Raw genomic sequence first — 14,412 nt, forward strand, 5'->3', positions numbered from 1 at the left:
CTCCTTCCTCCAAATCTACCCCCCTCGCAAGTTCACTGGCTCCTTGCCATCTCCTGGGAAATCCAGAACTCAGTTATTACCCATCTTATATTGTTTATGTTGTGCAATATTTTGGATTGTTGTCTAATCTATTAACTCTCATCTCTAAACCCAAACAGTGAGCTTTCAAGCAGGACCATGTTGTATGCTTTTTTAGAATGCTGAAATACAGGCACTACAATATTTGTTGAAAAAATCATTTTATTATAATAATTTTTATTATAAAAAATGTGTTTTCATATGTATATTATATATTCATAGACACACAGTGTGTATAGATGTATATTATTTTATTAATACAATAGAGTATTATAAATATAACAGATTTAGCCAGCACAGAGGTAGCAGAGTAGAGTGTCTAATTCTGCGGGGCAGGTTGCGGGGGGTGAGAGGAGGAAGAGTATAAAAAAGGGCTTAAAGGAAAGGGATTACAGAAAGAAGAAACCACACATGCAAAGCACGCGTATAAAATAGTATCGCCTGTTCAAACAATCGTCAGTACTTTAATGCTGCTGAAAGTTTGGGATAGTGGGGAGAGGAAGAGCAAGGCCTGACAAAAGTGAAGTAAGCGGAATTCAAACTGTGAAGAACTTCTTACATTGTGGAACACGGGGTTTATCTTTTATGCCACAAGTTGCCATATAAGGGTTTTAAGGAAGAATGTAGCCTGATTAGAACGTTACTTTACAAAACTTCATTCCTGGTGAATATGAAAGTGTCATTTATCTGCAGTCCTAGGACATACGTTAATTTGCTTTCCTAACGCAAGTCCTCCAGGGCTTTTCTTATTTCTTTCTTTTTTTTTTTTTTTTTTTTTTTTTTTTGAGACGGAGTCTCGCTGTGTCGCCCAGGCTGGAGTGCAGTGGCGCGATCTCGGCTCACTGCAAGCTCCGCCTCCCGGGTTTATGCCATTCTCCTGCCTCAGCCTCCCGAGTAGCTGGGACTACAGGCGCCCGCCACCTCGCCTGGCTAGTTTTTTGTATTTTTTAGTAGAGACGGGGTTTCACCGTGTTAGCCAGGATAGTCTCGATCTCCTGACCTCGTGATCCGCCCGTCTCGGCCTCCCAAAGTGCTGGGATTACAGGCTTGAGCCACCGCGCCCGGCCCGGCTTTTCTTACTTCAAGAAACATCACTAAACATATACCCAAGCATGAATCAAAAGTAAAATAAGTACTTAATTTCAAAATGAGCCTAAAGAACCTTGCACACTTACGTGGAAATTATATCAGACATCACTTGAAATCACAAATGAACATGTGTGAGATTCTAAAAGGTAATTAAAAAAAATTTTTTTTTTTTACCTTTCTACTGTCGGGTGGCACAAGGGCTGCTCCTCCTGGGGCAGCAAGTATGTTATTCCAACAACACTGACCACACGCAAGCTGAATGGACACACCTGCATCAGATGTTAGATGAGAATTAAGCCAAATTTTTCTTCAAGGGCATCTGTTTCACAGTGGCATTTCCAAAACAGATTAGAGTTTCAGTAAACTGTTTATTCTGCAAAATGCTTCTCTATAAGATTCTATAAGGTTGTTGAGCCACTCTAATACACTTTAAATATGATTTACCCAAATGCGATTTACATATCAAATAAGTCATGCAAGACAAGTAACACATTGCTTTTACTAAACATCAGCTTAATGGTCTTCCACGGATACCTTAACATAGTAATAATTTTTAAAATATACAGATAGACATTCTACTAAACCCTTCCAAGCTGATCATGTATTAACGTTTTTAGATAAATATTATAAAGGAATACACGGCAGTTCAAGGAAAACCTTGCAGTGACTAGCTCTTTCATAAAATGAGGGATAAATTCTCAGTCCTGGAAATCCAAACACAAGAAACTCAAATTTCATTGTAATGCTTGTTTCTTCACTGAGTATACACCCATGCTATGCTGGAATATCAAAATGCTTACAAACCTGAATGCAAGCCGTGGGCCTCAAGAAATACTTCATCTTCTCCAAGATTTCCTTCTGCAGAAGGTCCCAAGCTATTGTCTTCTCTAAGTGCAGCACAAAAGGCAGTCCAAATCTAACATACATCAACAATGTAATGACCTTAAAAGTACGGTAATTCCTTTAACACTGTTATCTTTTGTTCTTGATCTCTTAAAATGGAATCACGATATAATTGGCTTTAGGACAGTTCTCAAAATAAAACAAACAGGAAATGTAATGGTAACTCTTCATAATGAGATGAACAGCTTAGATTTCTAAATTAAATTTAATAGCCAATACACCAAAATGGCTTCTAGGGGCATATGGTACTAGGACAGCAGGTGGCAATGGGGCAGGATCAGTGAAGATGGGGAGCAGAGGGGGTGGGAGTGGACATGAGCCTGGCAAACAGCACACGTCAAACCCATAAGGGGTTGGGTGCCAGAGGACTAGATAGGGCTGGAAGGTCTCACAGACAGGCAGCCACATTCTTGAGTCTCTGACAACAAGGGAGGCACTGGCAAGCAAGTGACAGTGAAAGTCAGTTCCAGAGCTGTCTATGTCCCACAGAGTCCAAGCAGTACTGTGGTTCTTGGCCTCAGCTGCAAAGACCGAAGACCAAAATCACCAGAGGAGCTTTAGAAAATAATGATGCCCAAGTCCAGCCCCCAGAGATTCTGATGAAATCAGTTCGGAATGTGATCTGAACACTGAGATGTTTTTAGGGGCTCCCTGGGTGGTTCTAATATGCAGCCAATGTTGAGGACCACTAGCCTACCCTCAACTCTCATCCATGCCCAGTCATTCAAACCCGAATTCCCTGAATGTGTCCTATCTCACACATGCATGTCTTTTTGTCAGGGAACTCGCTCTGCTTGGAATACCGTCCCCATCCTTCTGAGTCTAGGCTGTCACCTGCTCACTCATGTGAAGACCCAGTGGAGGTATTCTTTTCCAGGAGGCACCCTGTTGGCTTGTTTCCTGTGTATACTGTGCTATAAACAATGCCTGCTTATTGTTCTGCCTCCACCAATAGGCTGTGAGTTATTTGATAGCAAGCACTGTGATGTATTTATCTTAGTAGCACAGACAGACAATGTCTAGAAAATAGAAGATGAATGAATGAATGAACAAATGATCTAACAGATTAACTCTGACTCTGACTCAGGCCCGGAGGGAAGTAGAGGTGCTAAGATCACCAAGAAACCAGTTTCCAAGAACTATCAAACTATTTGCTTGTAGTGGTGCTTAACAGTGAACCAATCTGCCTAAAAACTACTGTGATGCGAAATGAGTTACAAGCACATGTAAATCACCCAACCATATTTTTTAAAAATAATGACTTCCCTCTTTGAGAGACTAGCATCATGAAGGGAATTCCACAGGTTCTTTACTTCATTCCTTCTGTGCCTGACACACACCAACCTCCTCCTAGTCTTGTGTGCATGTACTGGGTGTTCCCTCTGCATGGGATCCTTTCTCCTCATGTTCACACAGCTCACTGGGGCTCAGCTTGGCTGCAGTCTCTACAGGGACGCCTTCCCTGACCTCCCTTCCTAATGTAGTCTTGCCAGCCTCCCACCATCAAACTCTATCATTCTAGTCTGTTTTAATGCCTTCAACATGGTACAGACTGTCTGAAGTTAATGATGTCTGCTTGTTCATAGCCGGTCTGTCCTAGCTAGGATGGAAGCTTCATGAGGACACAGACCCTGCCTGTCTTGTTCCCTGCTGAATCCCCAGTGTTTAGAACCATGCCCAACACACTGTAAACACTAAAATACCTGTCAATGAATAGCATAAATATGCATATCAACACATTTTACATTTATGTTATTTACTATGCAAGGAACTTATTTCAAAGCAAAAATTTCAAAGGCTAACATAAAGGTTCCCCTAACAAATGTTAAGAAACACCAAGTCATTTCTCCTTGAAACATATCTGTCTTTTGTTAATACTCAGGTTACATTCCTACTGTGACACAGTTACTTTAAAAGATAGTATAAAACACCCATACACTCTTACAGAGGGCATTAGACAAATTTGAGAGAGATTTCTGACTCCCAAATTTCTGACTTACAAAGCTGAATGAACGTGTGGTGCCATTTCTCAAGATGGGAAATACTGGAGAGCCAGTTTTAAAAGGAAAGAAAATGAGTTCAATTTGGGACATAAGACTGAGGGACATGCACCATCCAAGTAGACATGTTAAGAATTAAAAAAATAAAAATAAAAAAGCTGTCAGGAAAGCAGCTGGAAACGGGTCTAGAGTCCCAAGAGGAGCCTGAACTGAAAATACACATATGAAATGGGCCTTTAAAAACTAGATTCCTGGCCAGATGCGGTGGCTCACGCCTATAATCCTAGCACTTTGGGAGGCCAAGGCGGGTGGATTGTCTGAGGTCAGGAGTTTGAGACCAGCCTGACCAACATAGTGAAACCTCGTTTCTACTAAAAATATTAAAAATCTGCTGGGTGTGGTGGCTGGCGCCTACAATCCCAGCTACTCAGGAGGCTGAGGCAAGAGAATCGCTTAAACCTGGGAGGCGGAGGTTGCAGTGAACCGAGACCACACAACTGCGCTCCAGCCTGGGTGACAGAACGAAACTCTGTATCAAAACACACACACACACACACACACACACACACACACACACACACACACACAAACAACAACAAAAAGAAATCCAGATTCCTAACTTTACTCTCCCCCAACCAATGCCCCAAATCAGGTCAACTTGTACATGTATTCTTTCTAAATATCAGAATAAAAAATTAAGTACTAAAAGTAAGAACTTTTTGCCCATGCTTTTAAAAATGTTTGAAAATACTGAACTTTTCCAGTCTAGCTACTTACTGGGAAATAATCTGGTTCTCACCTTTTCCCTTGTTGCCCAGTGCAGGCTCGGTTACACACCAACAGGACAATCTTGTCGCTGCCTGCTCTTGAGGTGGACGAATCCATTTTCCCTTGCTTTGCTGCTGTTTGTGTAGGAGAAGACAGTCTATGATAATCCAAGCCAAATTTCAAGTGGTTTAGGTTGTTGTTTAAATGAATTCCTGAAATAGAATAAAAACAACTCATTTTATCTCTTCAAAATTATTTTTATTCACTCATTACGAAGAAATTTACCCAACAGAGAAAATTTTTTTAAAAATTGTCATTATGTAAATTAAACCGCAATCAAAAAAAGAAACATCCTACTTAGATTACTCATCTAGCCGTGAGAGAATTTCTTTAGCATCCATTATTATTTCCTTTAAACTAGTCTTACCTACCTTAAAAACTGAAAACTAAAACTGCACTTCAGTGAATGTTAGATACAGTTTTAGAAGTGCATGTGTGCTGAGATGATTCACCAAGAAAATTTAGTGAGGTCATGCAACCAGTAATCAAACAAATTTTTAAAAAATAAAGATGAGAATATGTGGAATGCTCTTCAATATTCAATAGCAGTTTCTTCTCCCTGATTAAAGAGTCAGACTTACAAGAAATAAAAGGTAAATTACACACTACACCTACTAGACTCAGAGCCATCAGGAGAATCTTCCAACTTGGAATACAATCTACTAGACTGGATCAATCCACATTAAAGTTAACAAAAATATATGTTTGACAGGCACAGTACTGATCCTCCCAAATGCCCCAAAGCAGAGCTCCCTGTCAATCCAAGTACCCAGCAATTCAGCACCCAGCACAACCTCAATAAATGCCTGACTAAATACCTGTTCCTTCCTCTAATCCTTTGGAAGTACAGCCTAGGGAAATGACGCCCCAGCTGGAGAATAAAAGAAACCCCTCCTACCACCACCATAAATAATAACACCACCAGAAAGAGAATAAAATACAAATGGCCTACACAAAAGTATTTATAGCAGAATGCTGGCAATAACCTCAATACTCAGCAATCTAAGACTCACTGAACCTATTAAGATACCTCAACATTATAACAATTTAAAATGACAAGTACACAGTTAATACCAATATAAATTCCAGATAGAGTTTAAAAAAACAACACACACAAACTAGAAATGAGAAAAAAGCTGACTCTTTGTCAAGCCATTAGAGGGAAGAAGACTTTTTAAGCTTAAACACCATAAAGAAATCAAAAGGAACAGGAGTAGATCTCACTTCATAACCATTTTAAACTCTGGTATGAGAAAATAAAAATAATAGATATCTGAAGTTGAGATAATAAACTCGTTTCCCAGGTTCTTGGCAGAGGTAAGGGTGGGAAGACCTGTTCTCCTAGAATTGATGAGGACTCCTGACAAGATGAGGGGATGCCACGTTGTCAACTGCACAGAAATCAAGCTCTGTGTTCAAATTGTGGACCCGTTTACTGCCAGCTGTGTGAGCTGGAAGTGGTTACTTCATCTCTAAGTCTCAGCTTCCTCGCTGGTAATGTGGGGAAAGCAGTAGCCTCATTACGTATTGAACAAAACATCTGAGGAGGCCTTAGGATAGAGGCTAACGCACACTCAATAAGGCAGTCTCTGGCTAGAATACAAATAACCTTTGAATTCACCGAATTCACTTATAAATAGAAGCTCAGTGTTAACTCTAAGCAACTAGAGTGGGAACAGGATTTTGAGAAACTTTCAGTTGAACAAACATTACCTGGGCTCTTGCTGCATATTAAGAACTATACTGCACTGCTTGGTATAGTAAGATAAAGCAAAATGTGGTCCCAGCTCCAGAGAACTTCACAGTGTGGTGGGAAGGACAGAAAGGAAAATAGATCATTTCCACATTACATGCTGGTATGAGAGATTAACAGAAGTTACTATAATTGAAGCCCAGAAGAGCAGGAGTTTGCCAGCCAGCCTGCAGCTAAAGGGAGTGAGGAAAGGCTCTCTGGACAAGATAATAGGTATTTTTTACTATAATGCAATAAAATTAGGAAACAATCCAAACAAAAACACATACAGGGAAACGCAACAACTGGAAAAGAAAGAAAAACAAGCACCTGAGTCAAAGAAGAATAAGTGAAATAATAGACTATCTAGAAAATATTGTAAATATGAGTAAACCAGAGAAAACTGAATTGTAAGCTGGCATTGTAGAAAGCTGGCCAACCCAATATACAGGATCACCAAAAGAATCAGAAACTGGAGGTGCCAGAGGCCTCTGAAGTAAAGGGTGAAGTAAAAGAGGAATTAAAATAAGGACTTTCAACAAGAGCACCAAGATCATTCAATGAGGACAGTACAATCTCTTCATCAAATGGTGCTGGGACAAGTAAATATTTACTTGCCCCCAGAATGGAGTTTGGTCCCTACCTCATACAATTTATAAAAATTAACTTAAAATGTATCAACAACCTAAATGTAAGAGCTAAAACTACACAACTCAGAAGAAAACACAAGGGTAAATCTTTATGACCTTGGATGTGGTGACGGATTCTTAGATATGACAACAAAATTATGAGCAACAGAAGAAAAAATAGATTTCATCAAAATGAAAAACTTTTGAACATCAAAAAACACTATCAAGAAAGAGAAAAAACCCAGAGAATGGAATAAAATACTTGCAAGTCATATATCCCATAAGGGTCTAGTATTATACAACCTTACAAAGAATTCTTACAACTCAACAAAAAGTGCAATTTAAAATGGGAAAAAGACTTGAATAGACATTTCTCCAGAATATATAAATGGCCAACAAGCACATGACAAGATGTTCATCATCATTTACTACTAGAGAAATGCAAGCCAAAATCTTAATGAAGTAACACTTCACATCCACCAGGATGGCTAAAATCAAAAAGATGAAAAATAAATGTTGGCAAAGATGTGGAGAAATTAGAACTCTCATCTATTGCTGGTGGAAATGTAAAACAATCTAGCTCCTATGGAAAACAGTTTGGCAATTCCCAAAAAAGATAACCATAGAATTATGATATGATCCATCAATTCCATATACCCAAAAGAACTGAAAACAGGTATTCAAACAAATACTTGTACACAAATGTTCATAGTAGGACTATTCATAATAGACAAAAGGTAGGGAAAAAACAAAAGCCCATCAATGGATTAATGGATAAAGAAAACGTGGTACATGCATATGTATGTATGGAATAATGTTCAGCCATTAAAAAGGAATGAAGTGGATCCGTTCCAAGATGGTCAAATAGGAACAGCTCTGGTCTGCAGCTCCCAGCATGATGGATGCAGAAGATGGGTGATTTCTGCATTTCCAACTGAGGTACCTGGTTCATCTCATTGGGACAGTTGGACAGTGGGTACAGCCCACGGAGGGCAAGCTGAAGCAGGGCAGGGTGTCACCTCACCCAGGAAGTTCAAGGGGTTGGGGGATTTCCCTTTCCTAGCCAAGGGAAGCTGTGACAGACTCTACCTGGAAAAACAGGACACTTCCACCCAAATACTGCACTTTTCCCAAGGTCTCAGCAACCAGCAGACAAGGAGATTTGGGTCCCACGCCCATGGAGCCTTGCTCACTGCTAGTGCAGCAGTCTGACAACGAACTGTGTGGCAGCAGCCTGGCTGGGGGAGGGGCATCCACTATTGCTGAGGCTTGAGTAGGTAAACAAAGCAGCCAGGAAGCTTGAACTGGGCAGAGCTCCCCACAGCTCAGCAAGGCCTGCTGCCTCTATAGACTCCACCTCTGTGGGTAGGGCATAGCTGAACAAAAGGCAGCAGACAGTTTCTGCAGACTTAAAGGTCCTTGTCTGACAGCTCTGAAGACAGCAGTGGTTCTCCATCCACAGCGTTTGAGCTCTGAGAACGGACAGATTGCCTCCTCAAGTGGGTCCCTGACTCCCATGTAGCCTAACTGGGAGATACCTCCCAGGAGGAGGCAACAGACACCTCATGCAGGCGGGTGCCCGTCTGGGACGAAGGTTCCAGAGGAAGGATCAGGCTGCAATATCTGCTGTTCTGTAGCCTCTGCTGGTGATACCAGGCAAACAGGGTCTGGAGTGGACCTCCAGCAAACTCCAACAAACCTGCAGCTGAGGGACCTGACTGTTACAAGGAAAACTAACAAACAGAAAGGAATAGCACGAACATCAACAAAAAGGACATCTACACCAAAACCCCATCTGTAGGTTACCAACATCAAACACCAAAGGTAGACAAAACCACAAAGAGGGGGAGAAATCAGAGCAGAAAGACTGAAAATTCTAAAAACCAGAGCACCTCTTCTCCTCCAAAGGATCACAGATCCTCACCAGCAATGGAACAAAGCTGGATGGAGAATGACTTTGATGAGATGACAGAAGTAGGCTTCAGAAGGTTGGTAATAACAAACTTCTCTGAGCTAAAGAAGCATGTTTGAACACATCGCAAGGAAGCTAAAACCCTTGAGAAAAAGGTTAGACAAATGGCTAACTAGAACAAACAGTGTAAAGAAGAGCTTAAATGACCTGATGGAGCTGAAAACCATGGCATGAAAACTTTGTGATGCATGCACAAACTTCAACAGCCGATTTGATCAAGTAGAAGAAAGGGTATCGGTGATTGAAGTAAAGCAAGAAGACAAGGTTAGAGAAAAAAGAGTAAAAAGAAATGAACAAAGCCTCCAAGAAATATGGGGCTATGTGAAAAGACCAAATCTACATTTGATTGGTGTACCTGAAAGCGATGGGAAGAATGAAACCAAGCTGGAAAACACTCTTCAGGATTATCCAGGAGAACTTCCCCAACCTAGCAAGGCAGGCCAACATTCAAATTCAGGAAATACAGAGAATACCACAAAGATATTCCTCGAGAAGAGCAACCCCAAGACACATAATTGTCAGATTCAGCAAGGTTGAAATGAAGGAAAAAATGGTAAAGTCAGCCAGAGAGAAAGGTCAGGTTACCCACAAAGGGAAGTCCATCAGACTAACAGCGGATCTCTCGGCAGAAACCTTACAAGCCAGAAGAGAGTGGGGGCCAATATTCAGCATTCTTAAAGAAAAGAATTTTCAGCCCAGAATTTATAGCCAGCCAAACTAAGCTTCATAAGTGAAGGAGAAATAAAATCCTTTACAAACAAGCAAATGCTTGTCACTACCAGGCTGCCTTATAAGAGGTCCTGAAGGAAGCACTAAACATGGAAAGAAACAACTGGTACCAGCCACTGCAAAAACATGCCAAATTACAAAGACCATCAATGCTAGGAAGAAACTGCATCAATTAACGGGCAGAATAACCAACTAACATCATAATGACAGGATCAAATTCACACATAACAATATTAACCTTAAATGTAAATGGGTTAAATGCCCCAATTAAAAGACACAGACTGGCAAATTGGATAAAGAGTCAAGACCCATCAGTGTGCTGTATTCAGGAGACCCATCTCACGTGCAGAGACACACATAGGCTCAAAATAAAGGCATGGAGGAAGATCTACCAAGCAAATGGAAAGCAAAAAAAAGCAGGGGCTGCAATCCTAGTCTCTGATAAAACAGACTTTAAACCAACAAAGATCAAAAGAGACAAAGAAGGCCATTACTTAATGGTATAGGGATCAATTCAACAAGAAGAGCTAACTATCCTAAATATATATGCACCCAATACAGGAGGACCCAGATTCATAAAGCAAGTCCTTAGAGACCTACAAAGACACTTAGACTCCCACACAATAATAATGGGAGACATTAACACCCCACTGTCAATATTAGACAGATCAACGAGACAGAAGGTTAACAAGGATATCCAGGACTTGAACTCAGCTCTGCACCAAGCAGACGTAATAGACATCTACAGAACTCTCCACCCACAATCAACAGAATGTATATTCTTCTCAGCACCACATCGCACTTATTCTAAAACTGACCACATAGTTAGAAGCACTCCTCAGCAAATGTAAAAGAACAGAGATCACAACAAACTATCTCTCAGACCACAGTGCAATCAAATTAGAACTCAGGATTAAGAAACTCACTCAAAATTGCACAACTACATGGAAACTGAAGAACCTGCTCCTGAATGACTACTGGGTAAATAACGAAATGAAGGCAGAAATAAAGATGTTCTTTGAAACCAATGAGAACAAAAACACAACGTACCAGAATCTCTGGGACACATTTAAAGCAGTGTGTAGAGGGAAATTTATAGCACTAAATGCCCACAAGAGAAAGCAGGAAAAATCTAAAATCGACACCCTAACATCACAATTAAAAGAACTAGAGAAGCAAGAGCAAACAAATTCAAAAGCTAGCAGAAGGCAAGAAATAACTAAAATCAGAGCAGAACTGAAAGAGATAGAGACACAAAAAAACCTTCAAAAAAATAAAAGAATCCAGGAGCTGGTTTTTTGAAAAGATCAACAAAATTGATAGACTGCTAGCAAGACTAATGAAGAAAAGAGAGAAGAATCAAAGAGACGCAATAAAAAATGATAAAGGAGATATCACCACTGATGCCACAGAAATACAAACTACCATCAGAGAATACTATAAACGCCTCTACACAAATAAACTAGAAAATCCAGAAGAAATGGATAAATTCCTGGACACATACACCTTTCCAAGACTAAACCAGGAAGAAGTTGAATCTCTGAATAGACCAATAACAGGCTCTGAAATTGAGGCAATAATTAATAGCCTACTAACCAAAAAGAGTCCAGGACCAGATGGATTCACAGCCGAATTCTAGGAGCTGGTACCATTCCTCTGAAACCATCCCAATCAATAGAAAAAGAGGGAATCCTCCCTAAGTCATTTTATGAGGCCAGCATCACCCTGATACCAAAGCCTGGCAGAGACACAACAAATAAAAGAATTTTAGACCAATATCCCTGGTGAACATCGATGTGAAAATCCTCAATAAAATACTGGCGAACCGAATCCAGCAGCACATCAAAAAGCTTATCCACCACGATCAAGTTGGCTTCATCCCTAGGATGCAAGGCTGGTTCAACATACGCAAATCAATAAACATAATCCATCACAAAAACAGAACCAATGACAAAAACCATATGATTATCTCAATAGATGCAGAAAAGGCCGTTGACAAAATTCAAGCTAAAAATTCAAGTTTTTAGCCCTTCATGCTAAAAACTCTCAATAAACTAGGCATTGAAGGGACGTAACTCTAAATAGTAAGAGCTATTTATGACAAACCTACAGCAATATCATACTGAATGGGCAAAACATGGAAGCATTCCCTTTGAAAACCGGCACAAGACAAGGATGCCCTCTCTCACCACTCCTATTAAACATACTGTTGGAAGCTCTGGCCAGGGCAATCAGGCAAGAGAAAGAAATAAAGGGTATTCAATTAGGAAAAGAAGAAATCAAATTGTCTCTGTTTGCAGATGACATGATTGTATATTTAGAAAACTCCATCGTCTCAGCCCAAAATCTCCTTAAGCTGATAAGCGACTTCAGCAAAGTCTCAGGATACAATGTGCAAAAAAATCACAAGCATTCCTATACACCAATAACAGACAAACAGCTAAATCATGAGTGAACTCCCATTCACAACTGCTTCAAACAGAATAAAATACCTAGGAATTCAACTTACAAGGGATGTGAAGGACCTCTTCAAGGAGAACTACAAACCATTGTTCAATGAAATAAAAGAGGACACAAACAAATGGAACATTCCATGCTCATGGATAGGAAGAATCAATATCATAAAAATGGCCATACTGCCCAGGGAAATTTACAGATTCAATGTCATCCCCATGAAGCTACCAATGACTTTCTTCACAGAATTGGAAAAAACGACTTTAAAGTTCAGATGGAACCAAAAAAGAGCCCGCACTGCCAAGACAATCCTAAGCAAAAAGAACAAAGTTGGAGGCATCACGCTACCTAACTTCAAACTATACTACAAGGCTACAGTAACCAAAACAGCATGGTACTGGTACCAAAACAGATATATAGACCAATGGAACAGAACAGAGGCCTCAGAAATAACACCACACATCTACAACCATCTGATCTTTGACAAACCTGACAAAAACAAGAAATGGGAAAAGGATTCCCTATTTAATAAACGGTACTGGGAAAACTGGCTAGCCATATGTAGAAAGCTGAAACTGGATACCTTCCTTATGCCTTATTCAAAAATTAATTCAAGGTGGATTAAAGACTTATATCTTAGACCTAGAACCATAAAAACCCTAGAAGAAAACCTAAGCAATACCCTTAGGGACATAGGCATGAGCAAGGACTTCACGACTAAAACACCAAAAGCAAAGGCAACAAAAGCCAAAATTGACAAATGGGATCTAATTAAACTAAAGAGTTTCTGCATGGCAAAAGAAATACCATCAGAGTGAACAGCAACCTACAGAATGGGAGAAAATTTTTGCAATCTATCCATCTGACAAAGGGCTAATATCCAGAATCTACAAAGAACTCAAACACATTTACAAGAAAAAAACAAACAACCCCATCACAAAGTGGGCAAAGGATATGAACAGACATTTCTCAAAAGAAGACATTTATGCAGCCAACAGACACATGAAAAAATGCTCATCATCACTGGTCATCAGAGAAATGCAAATCAAAACCACAATGAGATACCATCTCACACCAATTAGAATGGCAATCATTAAAAAGTCAGGAAACAACAGATGCTGGAGAGGCTGTGGAGAAACAGGAACACTTTTACACTGCTGGTGGGAATGTACATTAGTTTAACCATTGTGGAAGACAGTGTAGCAATTCCTCAAGGATCTAGAACTAGAATTACCATTTGACCCAGCAATCCCATTGCTGAGTATACACCCAAAGGATTATAAATCATGCTGCTATAAAGACACATGCACATGTATGTTTATTGTGGCACTATTCACAATAGCAAAGACTTGGAACCAACCTAAATGTCCATCAATGATGGACTGGATTAAGAAAATGTGGCACATATATACCATGGAATACTATGCAGCCATAAAAAAGGATGAGTTCATAACCTTTGCAGAGACAGGGATGAAGCTGGAAACCATCATTCTCAGCAAACTATTACAAAGGCAGAAAACCAAACACTGCATGTTCTCATTCATAGCTGGGAATCAAACAATAAGAACACTTGGACACAGGGTGGGGAACATCACACACTGGGGCCTATCGGGGGATGGGGGGATGGGGGAGGGATAGCATTAGGAGAAATACCTAATCTAAATGACAAGTTGATGGGTGCAGCAAACCAACATGGCATATGTATACCTATGTATCAAACCTGCACACTGCGCGCACATTTACCCTAGAACTTAGAGTATAATAATAAATAAAGAAAAGGAATGAAGTACTGTCTCATGCTACAACATGGATGAACATTGAAACATTATGCTAAGTGAAAGAAGCCAGACATAAAAGGTCCCATATTGTATTTTATTTATATGATTTTATTTATTGATTTTATTTATATGAAATAGCTAGAATAGGTCAACCCAGAGAAAAGAATGCAGATTAGTGGCTGTCAGGGCCTGGCGGGAGGGGAGAATGAGAAGCAATTGC

The 14,412-nt window shown here is 40.0% G+C and overlaps 1 protein-coding gene across 2 annotated transcripts in view; it reads right to left on the reverse strand.

Annotated features, from left to right (window-relative positions):
• The window catches only part of USP31 (ubiquitin specific peptidase 31), a 100,486-nt gene that overhangs the window by 24,697 nt on the left and 61,377 nt on the right, over nucleotides 1–14,412 (reverse strand). For both annotated transcript variants that reach the window (XR_012429368.1, XM_005591456.4), the window contains exons 7-9: nucleotides 4,870–5,050; nucleotides 1,972–2,083; nucleotides 1,342–1,436 (exon numbers count right to left, since the gene is read on the reverse strand). Coding sequence is in view for 1 of the 2 variants with exons in the window: in XM_005591456.4 (XP_005591513.2) it covers nucleotides 1,342–1,436; nucleotides 1,972–2,083; nucleotides 4,870–5,050 (388 nt within the window). In the remaining variant the exon portion in view is untranslated. The remainder of the gene's footprint in view (nucleotides 1–1,341; nucleotides 1,437–1,971; nucleotides 2,084–4,869; nucleotides 5,051–14,412) is intronic.

Source organism: Macaca fascicularis, chromosome 20, assembly GCF_037993035.2.
Source record: "Macaca fascicularis isolate 582-1 chromosome 20, T2T-MFA8v1.1".
Lineage (NCBI taxonomy): Eukaryota > Metazoa > Chordata > Mammalia > Primates > Cercopithecidae > Macaca > Macaca fascicularis.